This window comes from Camelina sativa, chromosome 3, assembly GCF_030686135.1.
Source record: "Camelina sativa cultivar CO46 ecotype springtype chromosome 3, ASM3068613v1".
NCBI classification, from domain to species: domain Eukaryota; kingdom Viridiplantae; phylum Streptophyta; class Magnoliopsida; order Brassicales; family Brassicaceae; genus Camelina; species Camelina sativa.
The window spans coordinates 5,167,265-5,181,859 of record NC_141882.1 but is presented as its reverse complement, the minus strand read 5'-3'; the positions used below and the strand labels follow the sequence as shown (position 1 = coordinate 5,181,859).

At 38.3% G+C, this 14,595-nt stretch overlaps 5 protein-coding genes and 1 long non-coding RNA gene across 6 annotated transcripts; 3 read left to right on the top strand and 3 right to left on the bottom strand.

Annotated features, from left to right (window-relative positions):
* The first annotated feature begins 94 nt into the window (after positions 1-94).
* LOC147946598 (uncharacterized) lies at positions 95-346 on the top strand. Its single transcript, XR_015595193.1, has 2 exons — positions 95-166; positions 275-346. It is a non-coding gene; the product is annotated as an uncharacterized LOC147946598 (long non-coding RNA).
* A 364-nt stretch (positions 347-710) lies between these two features.
* Positions 711-2,867, top strand: LOC104771756 (protein PARTING DANCERS-like). The gene is made up of 9 exons (XM_010496335.2): positions 711-914; positions 1,274-1,395; positions 1,495-1,583; positions 1,671-1,766; positions 1,854-1,948; positions 2,027-2,067; positions 2,165-2,248; positions 2,392-2,561; positions 2,640-2,867. Exons 1-8 carry the CDS (start codon positions 842-844, stop codon positions 2,539-2,541), a joined length of 750 nt encoding a protein of 249 aa, XP_010494637.2. The 5' UTR covers positions 711-841; the 3' UTR covers positions 2,542-2,561; positions 2,640-2,867.
* Positions 2,868-3,013: 146 nt separating this feature from the next.
* On the top strand, positions 3,014-6,503 carry LOC104771765 (bifunctional UDP-glucose 4-epimerase and UDP-xylose 4-epimerase 1). Its single transcript, XM_010496346.3, has 9 exons — positions 3,014-4,404; positions 4,730-4,779; positions 4,895-5,030; positions 5,130-5,231; positions 5,420-5,647; positions 5,770-5,851; positions 5,936-6,018; positions 6,110-6,201; positions 6,282-6,503. The coding sequence occupies exons 1-9, from the start codon at positions 4,207-4,209 to the stop codon at positions 6,364-6,366; spliced, it is 1,056 nt and encodes a 351-aa protein (XP_010494648.1). The 5' UTR covers positions 3,014-4,206; the 3' UTR covers positions 6,367-6,503.
* Positions 6,504-6,579: 76 nt separating this feature from the next.
* Positions 6,580-8,738, bottom strand: LOC104771777 (uncharacterized). Its single transcript, XM_010496354.2, has one exon. It carries the CDS (start codon positions 8,656-8,658, stop codon positions 6,745-6,747), a length of 1,914 nt encoding a protein of 637 aa, XP_010494656.1. The 5' UTR covers positions 8,659-8,738; the 3' UTR covers positions 6,580-6,744.
* Positions 8,739-9,193: 455 nt separating this feature from the next.
* Positions 9,194-11,014, bottom strand: LOC104771711 (DEAD-box ATP-dependent RNA helicase 47, mitochondrial). Its single transcript, XM_087508436.1, has one exon. The coding sequence runs from the start codon at positions 11,012-11,014 to the stop codon at positions 9,359-9,361; it is 1,656 nt and encodes a 551-aa protein (XP_087364562.1). The 3' UTR covers positions 9,194-9,358.
* On the bottom strand, positions 9,194-14,569 carry LOC104771704 (E3 ubiquitin-protein ligase At1g12760). The gene is made up of 6 exons (XM_010496275.2): positions 13,672-14,569; positions 13,096-13,215; positions 12,888-13,020; positions 12,634-12,801; positions 11,595-12,532; positions 9,194-11,080 (listed from the first exon to the last, which is right to left on the bottom strand). The coding sequence occupies exons 1-5, from the start codon at positions 14,274-14,276 to the stop codon at positions 12,359-12,361; spliced, it is 1,200 nt and encodes a 399-aa protein (XP_010494577.1). The 5' UTR covers positions 14,277-14,569; the 3' UTR covers positions 9,194-11,080; positions 11,595-12,358.
* Positions 14,570-14,595: the final 26 nt, after the last annotated feature.

Genomic DNA, 14,595 nt, shown 5'->3' with positions numbered 1-14,595 from the left:
CGTGGTAAATCCTAGTATACTAATATAATACAACTTCCTTAGCTTTATGACGTGAACACTCAATTACCCCCACAAAAGCTAGAATCACCTCTCCTTGGTGTACATGGCTCCAATGTTTGAGAACCAATACAAATTGCTTGCTCGAGCTGGAAATAGAGTACAAGAGGTAAAACAAAGAAAGAAAGAGAAAGCTTCTAATCTATATAATGGTTTGTTGTTTATTAATGTTGGATGATTCAGTCTTTTTTTTTTGGACTGTTTTGGTTAATTGCAGCTTATTGTTGAAGCATCGTTGAGCAAAGAAGAGATGAAATCTACAATCATGTCTTGAACCAACAGAGTAGAATGAGAAAATATTGAGAAAGGGAATGAACGATTCCACCAAAAACATTTTTTGTTTTTTTTCTTCTCAAAGTTTTACTGCTGCTAAGTGTACAACAATATACTAATGTAATACAACTTCCTTAGCTTTATGACGTGAACATTCAATTACCCCCACAAAAGCTAGAATCACCTCTCCTTTTATGTGTCTTCTTCCTCTTTTTTCTCTTCTTCAACCTCAAGTCAGATACCACACTTGTGAACCATCAATTTATTTTATAAACTCAGAACCGGTTTATAATAAACCAAAGTCAGAGCGATTTGGGAGTCCCCTTTTCAAACTCAGAACCGGTTTATAATTGGGACACCAAAACAAAACCGGTTTAAATAACATTGTTTCCCCTTTTCTAGTTAGATTCAAAATTTTCGATTTGTTTTTTTTGGTCGTCCGCCAAAAATATTTTCGTCTTTCAAAAACTCTCTCTCTCTCTCTCCCTGACTCTGAGGTTGTTCTTCGTCAATGGCGACGGCGGGATCATCAAGCTACAGTGTCCCAACAGATCATCAAGTTCCTTCATCTCTCGTGAATCCAGGTACACTCTTTCCCTTGAGCCGGACTCTCCAATTTTACACCATCGACAAGGAGTCTAGGGTTTGTTAGGTGTCGATTTGTGTCAGAGGAGAAACGAGTACTCATCGCGCCTTCTAAATTTGCGATTCGGCTCAAATCCAACTTGAATCAAACTTTGATTAGTCTCTGTATCTGCTCAATTTCCCCTGATGTTTTGGGTGATAGATGATGAGTCTTAATGTTTCGTAAATTCATGTTACTACCACTGTGATTTTTGATTTTTTTGGGATAAGAACTTGGATTGATTCACGAGATCTGCCAATTCTGGTGTTGAATAGAATATATGGATGGTGTGGTGTTCTTGATTAATAAAAATGACAGGGAACGGTGTTTGTATGATGAGCAAGGCGTGGAAAGAGGAACAACAACCTTCGCTCATCAGTTTCGTATCTTCGTTTCTTCGCTCTAACTCCTTCCGTCTTAAATTTGTCTCTATTTCACCTGTATGTGTCTGCCTCCCCCTCTCTGCTTAGATTTATTTTTTTGGAGAGTTGTATCTAAAAACCAGCTTAAAGAATTCTCTTGTTTGCTGTGATTGATAGGATCTGATCTTCAACTGTGGGGGTGTTTCTGTTGCTTTCGTTTTTGTGACCAAGTGGGATTGTTCCAATGTTGCCTCCATCTTCAGCAGGTCCATGAGCTCTCTCTCTCTATTACAGTCTCCTATATGTCTCTCTGTTTATTTTCTTCTGATTTCTTTGACTTAAACCGTTTGTAGAGTAAAGAGGCTGAAAGGACAATTTTCGCAACTTTATGTTGTTGCCACACTTTCAACTAAAGAGCAGAGTGATTCTTTCATGCGATATTACTTCGAGTGAGTGGTCTCTACCCATCTATTTCACTTTGCACCATTTTGCTTATCTGTCTTGCCGAAACTGAAGCTAGATAAATCGTTTCTTAGATATGAGATGGAGTTTGGGAAACCTGCATTTATACAAGTCATTGATGCTGAGATGGGATTCGAGAAGATTGTTAAGATTGCTCACTCTCGTGGGGGTAAGACTCATTTCGTTTAGTGTTAGTTAGGATACCCTCCTATGGTTTTTTTTGATTAGATTGAAATTTGAGCTGCAGCGTGTAAGCAGCAGAAGGTGACGTCTATACTCAAGGTTGAGGTAGGTTGTCAAAGATCATTCCCTCTAAAGATCGGTTTCAATGTTTGGTTTGGCCTTCTCAAAAGCTTCTTTCTTTCTTTTTTTCTTTCATGTGAAGAGAAAGCGAACAGTGCAGGATACAGACATTTTCATCAGAGTTGTAACATCAATACCCAACATTAACAAACATGATGCAAACACGGTAATGTCTTTACTTATGAGCTGCTCAAGTGATAAACTTGCACTTTTGATACTATTAATACATTTCAAACTTTAAACTTGTTTGTGATTCATGTCGCTTCACTATGAATTCTGCGTGCTTACATCTGTTCCCATTGGTTACAGCTATACCAAGCTATAGGTTCAATCGAAGCAATCGCTAAAGCATCCAAAGAAGACATTTTAGCAAACACAGATCTCTCCTCTGAAAAGGCCGAGACACTCACCAGGTTTTTCCAAGATCCCCAGTTCTACCTCACCCCCAAATTCAACTGATGATGACTGCAGAAACAGTTGTAAGATCACAACTCTTGGCTGCATATAAAACTTCATAACGTCTCAAGAATTATCCATCTTATTCTTGGCTGTAACAGTTTCGAAAGGTACCACTCAAAGACTCTCTTCGTAGTCCTTTGCTATGGCTATAATAATAAACACAGCTATAGGAGTCAGTACCAGGTAAGTATAACGACTCACTTCTTTACCTTTGCTAGCTGTATCTGAATAACAGTACTTTACTTACATTTGTTCCGGTTAAAGTGTTTAGATGATGTTTAGTATCTGAACTTAATCAATAAAGATGGGTACCAATACTTTTGATATTTGCAGCCATTACTCGAAGTAACACACCAAATTCAATGATGAAAACGTTTGGTAGATTGATTGATAAGTTTGACAGTTAAGCACACAATAAATGACCACACTTGTATACTTTATGTTGATGTTTGGGTTTATGGGTTTCGTTGATCTTAAGCAAAAACGACATGCTAACAAAATCCATGTGGAATAGCTTTGCCTTATCCTAGGTGGGGTTTTTGTGTTCTTATTTGCGTTATCCGGATCTAAAATCTCACCTACACAACACATATTTTCCCACGTTAGAGAGATTTTTCCCGCAATTTGTGTCAATCATTGTAAAATATATAAATTACATGGTGTGTTTTAAAATTTCAGGAATTTACCATTCCTACTTGCAAATTGATGCATTAACGTGTTATGAAATTTCTTTCAAAAAAGTATATATATTAAGATATATTTTGTTAAAAAAATGTATATTTGGTAACTCTTAACACCGAAACACTTCAACTGTACCCAAATGGCCAAATTGCCAATTGGTTACCTAAAATAAATAAGTTGTAGATATTATGATCCCAGTCATCAATTTGATCGTAAAGTTACCTGTAGATCTCTGCTGTCTCTGTCACATTCTTATTTATGGTTAAAGATAAATGTTGTGGACAACTTTGACAAAAGAAAAATAACCAAAAATGTTGATTGGACAACGTTACTATCCAATTTTTAGCGTGTTATATCATTATCGATCAGTAATTAATTAGACAACATAGGGGTTGTTAACGAAGAAGGACAGTGTAATTAGATTATCTTATCTTAGACAGTAGAAAGCTATCCTAAATGACTAATTTACTCCCTGTTTTGCCATAATCCTATAGGTAGATTTGGTAGTTAATTCATTTTACAAAAAAATAGGTAAAAATATCATTACAACAAAAAGGACTTTATCTTTATTACTATTTCCTAATAAAAAATCCGCTGTGAAAAGAGACAAAAAACAAAAAAAAAAGGTTCACGATCAATGCATTACAATCATATCTCTCGTCTACACACACAAACTTAGAAGGATCATCATCGTTGTCATCATCATCACTGCCCTTTTTATAGAAAACCAACAAAAACATCTTTCTTTTCCTATTTTTTCGCTTTGCGTGCGTTCTTATCAACTTGTAAAGAAAGCTACAAAAATATCATTAAATAAGGACCCAAACCTCTCTCTCTTTTCATCTTCATTTGCTCTGCTCTGTTCGGTGTTCTCTTCTCTCTTCTTTTCTTCCTTTATCCAAAAGGGTTTACCCAACTCTTTTCTTTTCGTCCTTTATCGATTTTGCCAAGTGGGTTTCTTTGATAATCTTGGAAGTCTTTGAAATGGGTTCTTCTGTGGAGCAGAACATTGTTGTTACCGGTGGTGCTGGATTCATCGGAACACATACCGTTGTTCAGCTTTTGAAAGAAGGGTTTAAGGTTTCTATCATCGATAATCTTGATAATTCTGTTATCGAAGCTGTTGATAGGGTTAGGGAGCTTGTTGGTCCTGATCTCTCCAAGAAGCTCGAGTTCAATCTGGTATGTTCTGCTTCTTCGTCTACTCTGTTTGCTATGAAGAATTTTGTTTCGTGAAGTGAAATTTTTTATCTGTGATTGTTTTTGTTTATAACTTGGTCTGTTCTTTAAGTTTTTTTTCGCCTCTCCGGATATGGAAATTGGTTTCTTCATAAGATTCTCTTCTCTGTTTTGAAACAGAGGATTCGATTCTCTTTTCAAAATTCGTATGAAAACAAGATAGAATCTGAGTTTCTCGTGTTTTCATCTCTGTTTTGGTTCACAATAAAACTTAAAGAACTTTAACTTATCTCTATAGCCTGAACATTTTGGTGTTGGTTGGTTGTAGGGTGATCTAAGAAACAAAGGGGACATTGAGAAACTCTTCTCCAAGCAGAGGTATGTTTGATTCTTACCTTCAAAGTTTGCAAGTAATATCAAGTGAACTGTAGAGTTCATACCCTCTTTGGATCTCTGACCCTTGGCTTGATTTCGTTTTCTTGTGAGGTAACAGATTTGATGCTGTGATTCATTTTGCGGGTCTTAAAGCTGTGGGTGAGAGTGTTGGAAACCCTCGCCGCTACTTTGACAATAACTTGCTCGGAACAATCAATCTATATGAGACCATGGCAAAGTACAACTGCAAAATGGTTAGACAGGATTCTTAAACTTCAGAAATGTTTTCAAGTTCTTTCTTGTTGGATTGAAATTGGTGGGGATCCAAATTGATGTGTCGTTGGAACATACAGATGGTGTTTTCTTCATCTGCCACTGTTTATGGACAACCTGAAAAGATTCCTTGCATGGAAGACTTTAAATTAAAGGCTATGAATCCTTATGGTCGTACTAAGGTATATCCAGCTTTTTAACCTCAAACTACCTTTGGAAACTCTTTATAAAAGTTGGCTCAATTGTGATTGATACCTTAAAAATGTTTCTAAAACTTGTCTGAGCCAAGAATCCTTTCTTAAGCCTTACAAAGGTAACAGTGCTCAATTGTTAAACTTTATAATGGGTTCACAACCTTACTTTTGTGCAGCTCTTTCTTGAAGAAATAGCTAGAGATATTCACACGGCGGAACCAGAATGGAGAATTGTTCTGCTGAGGTACTTCAATCCTGTGGGAGCACATGAGAGTGGCAGAATTGGTGAGGATCCAAAGGGCATCCCCAATAACCTCATGCCTTACATTCAACAAGTGGCTGTTGGACGTCTACCTGAACTCAATGTCTACGGACATGACTATCCCACCAAGGATGGTAGTGCGGTAAATACAAATCACACCCCAAATCTCTTGTTCAGTTTTCTGATGATATATTGAAAATGAAGTTTTGGATGCCTTTAAGATCAAGATGAGATATGGATTATCATTTTAGAAAGTTGAAACAGGTAAGAGACTACATCCATGTGATGGATTTGGCAGATGGCCATATCGCTGCACTCAGGAAGCTATTTGCTGATCCAAAGATTGGTAAGTCTCTCACACAGTTAACTGTTCATAGAGTTTAGTTTGATTTGATGGATTCATCTCAGACATGTGTTATTGTAATATCAGGTTGTACCGCTTACAATCTAGGGACTGGACAAGGAACGTCTGTGTTAGAAATGGTATCAGCTTTTGAAAAAGCTTCGGGAAAGGTAAAAAAAACAGCTAAATGGAAATCAGAAGGGTAAATCTTTTTTTGTAATGGTTTGTTTTAATAAAATAGTAAAACCAAAACGTTTGCAGAAAATTCCGATCAAGTTGTGTCCGAGAAGGTCAGGAGATGCAACAGCAGTTTATGCTTCAACAGAGAAGGCTGAGAAAGAACTTGGATGGAAGTAAGTTCAACGCTTTCACCATTAACATAATTGGTTTAGGGGTTAAGATTGATTCTAATCAATTTGATTTGGTTTTAAAGGGCGATGTATGGAGTGGATGAGATGTGCAGAGATCAGTGGAATTGGGCGAACAACAATCCATGGGGTTACCAGAAGAAGCTTTGAATTTACTCCTGTTTTAAGTTACCATTTCTAATTACTCAAACCTAAAAAGAAAGAATTATACATACGATATACTTGTGCTTTATTTTCCACATGTATCCAAACTCTCTTACTTCAATGAATAAATTGGTTCATGATAATTCTAATGAATTTTCAGTTTTTCTCAAAACCAATTTCAGATCAATGGATTTAATGTGTTAGGAAAACATGAAGAAAAGTGTAAATACTAAATATTCTCATAAACACAATACATGAATGCACTTTGTCAATTTCCAAACAAACAAAAGTATCATGAGAATAACCTAAACAAACAGACCTGATAAAATATTAACTTAATCTTTCAATGCTCCGAGACAGTTATATGATGTAAACACCAAAATTCTAAGAAAGCATATCCAAAAAACTGTTGTTCAATCTACCATCCGATAACATATCGATAACCATCTTTATAGTGGACGCATCCGCAGCGAACCTGCACCTCTTCATTTCTTCGATGAGTTCAGCTGACGTCGTTACATCACTAACTAGGAGATGTGCTCGGATGAGAGTGTTGTATGTCCAATTATCTGGCTCACACCCTTCCCCCTTCATTTTTCTAAGCAACATATTTGCTTCCGAGAGTGACCCTTTCTTACATAATCCTGAAATCATTGTGGTGTATGTCTTAACCTCGGGCATCACTCCTCTAAGAGGTAGACCACTGAATAAATCCCAAGCATCATCGACCTTACCATCATTGCACATCCCGTGAATGATGATATTATAGATACCAATATCAAGTTCCATCTTACTCTTCTGGATTTTTTCAAAAATTTCCAATGCTTTTTTTAGTTCTCCACTGTCACACAAACCATCCAGCAAAATTTTGTAAGTCACAATATTAGGTGGCACACCACGAGAAACCATCTCTTGGAAGAGTTCTTTAGCAACATTAAGTTTTCCCGATTGACAAAACCCGTGGATTAGAGTGTTATAAGTAACTGTATCTGCAACCACTCCTCTCAAGGACATTGCACGGAAGAGTTCCAAACCATCGTCAACCCGCTTAGCCTTGCAATAACCATTGATAAGGATATTAAACGTCACAGTATTAGGGTCACACCCTTTGCTAACCATCAGACCCAACATCTGATTTGCCTCGTCTAGGCGGTTCTCCTTGCAAAACCCATCTATCAAAGAACTGTATGTAATAATATCAGGAGATATACCTCTTGTGATCATCTCCTTGTACAGTTTTTCGGCCTCTAGAAGCTTTCCCTCTTTCACAAAACTATCAATCAAAACACTGAAAGTGACAACGTCAGGGGTGATATTCCTTGTGATCATATCCCTCAGCAACTGCGCACCATCATCCCATCTACCATCATTACAGAAGCCTCTAATGAGAGTGTTGTAGGTAATAATATTTGATTTGATCCCTTTCACTTCCATTTCGTTGAAAAGGTTGAGTGCATCGTCGAGGCTCCCGTCTTTGCAAAGCCCATCAATGATGATATTGTATTTGGCTGCATCGAGCTTCATCTTTCTTTCTTCCATCTTTCTGAGCAACTCCATGGCCAAGGCAGTTTTCCCGGACTTGCACATTGCATTTAAAACAGGTCCATATGTAACTTCATCGGGTTGACAGCCATTAGCCACCATCTGATCGATCAAAACCACAGCTTCAGAGACTTTACCATTGAGACAAAGTCCATTGACCAAAGTGTTAAGTGTTATGAGATTGGGCGTATGTCCCATTTCTACCATTCGATCAACTAGCACAACCGCTTCGGAAACTCTTCCCTTGAGACATAATCCATTGAGTAGAGTTGAAAATGTGATGGTGTTAGGATCATACCCAAGTTTCAGGATCTTCCCCAAAACAGAAAAAGCAAAACCTAGTTTTCGGCGTCGGCAGAAGCAATTGATCATAATACTCAAAGTGTAGATGTCATGAGCAATCCCATTCAACTCCATTTTCTTGCAGAGATCTAACACAAGATCGTACTGCTTTGTTCTGGCAACAGCACTAAACAATCTATTAAAATCTATGACAGTGGGAAGAGGACGAGACCTAATCATGGATTGGAACAGATCAACAGCATCATCTTCCTTAATATCTAAAAGCCCACTTCTCAATCTCTCTCTGTAAGACAGATTCCTATCGCTGAAACCAGAATAGTCTCGTTCGCAGCAAGAAAACAGCTCATTCGGGCAATGGTGAAGTAAAGCATTTCTCAGAGTACCTGTCTCTTGAGGCTGAACAAATTTCGAAGCTTTAGGAGTCCATCTCCGTATCATCTTCAACTTCATCATCCCAAGCTGAATTGTTCCTTTTCACTGAGTCACTGTGTGTGTAATTTGCTAACCCTACAAAGACAGACATGATGGCGCACGAGCTTGGTTTTGACAAAAGAAAGAACAACAAAAACTTATCGATTAAACCCGGTTCAATCAAAGCTATACCGGATTTGGTTTTGCTCAGTTTTACGGTCACGCAAATATAATTGGTTAAATTATGTCGTCGAAAAAAAAAAAACAGTATTGCATTGTCGTCGACAAATTATATGTATTCGTATGAGGTCAAAAAAAAAAAAAAATTATGTATTCGTATAAAGATTGTTCACGTGAATTTGTTTTTTTTTGTTCTTATGGTAAATTTTACGAAAAGCTTTGTTTTATCAGAACAAAAGACCTTGATGAATAAGCAAGTCTTCAACAAATGGAAACTTATAAACAAAAAGAAAAAAATTGTTCGGTGAAAGGCCTCAAAGAGCTGCTGGTTCGAATCCAATTGATACTTAAAGTCTGTCTGTGTTTGCTGATACAGTAATACTCAAAGTTGCAAATGTTTTCTAGCATCCTAATGGATTTTTATGTCACACTGTAAATTACAACACTCATTATATATGTCCTTACTGATACAAGATATTAAATAAAAAAGAGAGACAAAATTCTGAGTTTAATTAGTTATAAAGAGTATCTGAAAACTACATAAAAAGCAAAACGACATCTTTTACCTTATAATAGCTTTGTCTTCCTCAGTGACAACAAGCTCTCCATCAACAAACTCACAGTACAAGAAAGGCAAACCAAGCTGCTTCTCCATCTTCTTCACTATAAACACTTGTGATTCCTCACACACTGTTACCACCGTCCCTTTCCTTCCCAGCCTCCCTGTTCTCCCAGCTCTATGAGCATAGTGAACCGCATCCGTTGGAAGCTCTAGATTCACCACCAGATCACATTCAGCAACATCAAGACCCCTAGCAGAGAGCTCATTTGTCACTAGTACCTTAATTTCCCCGTTCTTGAACTTCTTTAGAACTGTTGATCTCCCTAGCTTCCCGAGATCTCCGTGCATCTCAGCTGAATTCATACCACGAGCTTCTAGTTTGTAGACCACGTCTTTGAGCTGCCTCGAGTGGTTCATGAAGGCTATAACCGATTGGGCGTCGAGGGCGTGAACGCATCTCCTTAACGTGTCGACTTTGTGTTGATGTTTTGAGATGCAGTAATAGTGTTTTAAAGCTGGAGGTAAGCTCTGGATTGTAGTCTGAATCTGGCCATCAGCCTCAGAAGTCGTGGGAGTTAAGCTAATCGCCGGTGCAGATGGTTGAACGGTATCAAGAGGAGTGACTTTGTTGGCTTGGACAAGAACCGGCTCGTGACTCCAGCTCTTAGCTGCTCGGATAACCGAGAATGGCACAGTTGCAGAGACTAGAATTGTCTGCCGGTTAGCACGTTCATCGACTTCCCCTTTAGGACCAGCCCCAGATCTCTTTCCTACATGTTCTAGTATTCGATGGATATCTTCTCGGAAATTAAACGATAAAAGCTCATCGACTTCGTCTAGCACCAAGAATCTACACCCATGAGTGTGCAACTTCCCACCTTTGCTTATCTCTGCAATTCTCCCAGGAGTGCCAACAACAATTGCAGGTTTATTTTTCTTAAGGGCCTCTTCTTGCCTCATTCGGTTGGCACCTCCTACCAACTGCTGAACCATTCTACGGTGAACAGGTCCAAGCAGTTTCTCCACCTCTCTTACTATCTGCATACCGAGTTCTCTTGATGGAGCAACAATCATCGCCTGAATCTCAGTCCTCTTCTCGCTATCACTCTGGGAGCTTCTAGATGATTCTGCTAGCGGACCAATCTCGGATAATATTGGAAGTAGATAAGCCAGGGTTTTGCCAGATCCTGTGTAAGACTGAATCACTGCATCGTGACCTTTGATTATTGCTGGGACAGCTGCTGACTGGACATCTGTTGGGACAGAGAAACCTTCTCTTTCCAAGCTGTCTAACAATGAATCTGGAAGGCCAAGCTCCTCAAAGGATTTTGCAGAAAACAAAGGCGACACTATCTCAGCTGGTTTCTTTTCCCTCACTACTTTCATTTTATCGTTCTTTAACGCTCTTACCTTACCTTGGCCCATTTCAGTAACATAACTTCCCTCAAGCTTTGTCGCCTTACTTCTCCCAAATTTCCTTGGCTTTTTACCCAAATCAAGGCTTGCAAGAGTAAGAGACCCGTCTTCTTTCGCAACATGGCATAACAAACGAGATTGACGGTGGAAATTAGTTGCACCAGAAGTCCAGGATATCTTTCTGAAGGCTGAAAACTCTTTGAGCAGAATGAGGAATCGGGTTGAAGCTGATGCCGCCATGTCACTAGTGTGTCCTTTGCTAACAAGAAAGAAAGCCTCTTTACCACAGCGTTTGCTCAGAACAGCCTGCAAATTACATGGAATCCACATCAGACGGATGAAGTTACACCGAAAAGCAATAAGAGACATGCATACTATTCACAGATACACCGAAAAGGCTGAAGTAAAATAGACATCAGCTTTATTGAATTAGTAGACAATCTAGTAATACGAATACCAATTGAGATATATATATATCTGAACAGGAATCAGCTTACAAAACGCCAAACAATATCAAGAGACAAGACAATAATGAGGCAATTCGTCGAACACTTGGCGGGCATGAAAAGCATTATCACACTAACAAGCGAAATTAGCAGCATGAGACAGTTTACACAACAACAAAAAAACAACTCCACTCCGGCCAAAAGATTCTTAAAAATCAGACCGAGACTTTCAATTTCTAACCCATAATCTAAATGGCAAACACAGATATCAACACTAGAGGATAAGATGGTAAGGGCTGGCAAAGATTGTAGCTTAGCAATAGGAAAAACAAATGGTCGCATCAAAGCCATAGGTGAGGAAAAAAGAAAGGCACCTGATATTACTCTCCATGAGACGAGACGACGATACGAAGAGAACTGAACAACAACACTTGCCTCTTCTTCAGTTTCTGGATAAAAAGGTTTTGCTCTAATTTGACCAAACCGGACAAACACAAACCAGGTCTGAAGATAAAACCGGTACAACAACCTCGGTTTTCTATATCGTCAAAGGATTATACACTTCAGGGCTCAAATTTGATTTGTTTTGTTCAAATTTTGTCTTACATATACATAGACGCGGATTAAAATCTAATCCGATTTGGTTTGTTATGTAATTGCGCTTATTATTAATTTTTAACTTCAACTTTCAAGAGATAATCCGATGGTGTAATTGAGCTAGAAGTGATGGTAGTATCAGAGTTAATCATTGCCTATACAACTTCAGCTTTAATGCTGAAGAACAAACTGGAAAAACATTAAATTAACAATCAAAATCTTCATTGATACATAACTAAAAAGATCTAAGATGATGAAAATCTCTAACAAATTCGAGGTAGACTGAGAAAGAGGTAGTACAAAACATTGGTTTCAAGTGAAACACGATAGATACAGATGTACAGACCTGATTAGTTTCCAAATCAAAAAAAAAAAAAGCAAAAACAAACAAAAGTATAATAATTTTGTATAGATATATCATTATCATATCACAAACAATGCATCATATCTAAAAAAAAAACAAACCAGTCTTGTTTTTTACCTTAACCCAAGTCTCCTGATCAAATATGTTGTGGGTCATGAACAAGTAATGCTGTTTCTTCTAGACTTCCTCTCGATCCAAGTTGCTACTCTTGAGGATGTTGTATTTGCAAAGTGGGCAAGTCGCGTTTATGTATAGCCATTTGTCTACGCAGGAGCAGTGGAAATGGTGGCCACATGGAAGTTCCCTTAGTTCTGTTCCGTCTTCATATGCAGAGAGGCAGATGCAACATTCCTATAATGCAGAATCATAAGAGTCATAAAGCATAATAATTATTTGAGTTAGGATTTGCTCTTCGAGGAGGAGGGTTGAATGTGTTTATAGTGTTTACTTACCGCATCCTCTTGCAAAAGAGTATGTTCAATGGGTGAATCTGTACCACACTCGGTCATTATCCCCTCAGTAGTTCCTTGGGCTTCATCACCAGTATGTTTGTTGGCATCACCTACTTTGCGAAACTTGAATTTGGTGAGCTGCTCAATGTCTTCTTTTGAAGCACCTTCCTGCAATTTTTAGTCATGTTGTGTTATAAAACAAGTAGCACAACATGGCGGCTTAGGATATAAGATGAATTGGTAATGAGAAGTACCTGATCTGCAACGACATATAGAACTGCAATGATGCATGGAAGGCAACAACAAACAGCAATTCCAATAACGCAGGCCAACGCAACACAGAAGACAACAAAGAACACATCGAACCCAAGAAAGACGATAGACAACCTGAAATAAGCATCACATTCAGGGGCGGAACAGGTTAACAATTAAGAATAATAGAGATGGGAGGAAAGAACAAACCAGTAAATCCGAGGGGATTCTTGTGCTAACTCTTGGCCACCAGCAGATACCCAGTAGAATCCAATGATCCACCATATAAAGGAAAACATTGTATTGGCAGATTCCAGATGTTTTGCAACACTGCATTGGAAAACAGTAAGTGAAAATAAGAAACTCAAAACATGCTATTATTATCAATCCTGTTGTAAAACACAAATTATAATAAAAAGATCTGGTAGCAAGGACAAGAGTCAGTGTATGATTTCCTTATTTTGTGTTATAAGAAAGGAGTGAATCTATTGTCCTATCTAACCCCAAGAAAAAACAAGAAGATGATAACTTGGAATGTATGTAACATCACAGGTTGCATATAATCTCAGTTAGATTGTAACGCATCAAGGATCATAAAGGTAGACGCTGCAGAGCAAAGCTTTTTAGATAAGAATCCACACTATAATATGTGCCTGCCTAGATCAAATATGTTCTTTCAAAAGCTAATAGAAACTATAAATTAAGTGCACATAGCCTAAGCTTTTAAGACGCTACCACAGCAAAGCTCACAAGTTATTGAAATATAAACATCTAAGAGGCACAAACCTGCTGCTTTCGCTGTCCAAGTGCCCGAGAGACAAGTCGTGCTCATCCGAATTCCTCCTGGAAACCAAAGCATCTTCCTCCAAGGAAGAAGAAGAAGAAGAACGTGAGCGTGGAGTATTCCTAATCGTTCTCCTCCTATTCCTCCTCCGATACTCAAAACAAACACAAACCATATGCAAAACGCATTGCAAAGCATAACCCAAAAGCCAAACTCTAAGCGGCATAATCGGATGCTCGTCCTTGCTCATAATCAAAACAGCCGTGGCAACCGAAACAAAAGCAAGGTTCCAAACGATGTCAAGCACAACCACAGGCTTCGAATAAGCCCAATCGCTTTGCCTCTCCTCTAGCTGCTCAGCCGCAGCCTCCCTCACGAGCATAGAAGGTTCCCTCATAACACGTCCGCTACTCGCACGACTTAGAAACCTCGCGGCTTCTCTCAAACCTTGTCTCCTCATAGATCTCCGTTCCCCACTTCCTCCTCCTCCGTTGCTTCCTTCATTATCTTCTCCGGTTAAAAGCAACGGTGCTGGATCGATTGCGTCGGAGGATAATGATGATGATGGCAGGGATGACGAATTCCCCGTATTATTCTCCGTTGACATTGTCTCTCTCTCTCTCTCTTCTTCTTTTTTTTTGTGTCTGTTTAAAAAAAAAAAAAAAAAAACTAAATCGTTGAAATTGGTGTAGCGTTACGTCATAAAAATTGAAGGAATCAATCTGAGAAGACGAAATTGGGATTGTTAGGGTTTCGAGAGAACGAAATGAGAGAGAGAGAGAGATGAAGAAGATGATGGATGATTTATGGAAATTAACAGAAATATATAATATATCCCTTTTTTGACGAGAGATTGGTAAAAATATTTTTTTGATTAATTTTGAAACTCTTAAGTCATTTAATAGTTTTCTTCTAGTCAACAGTCA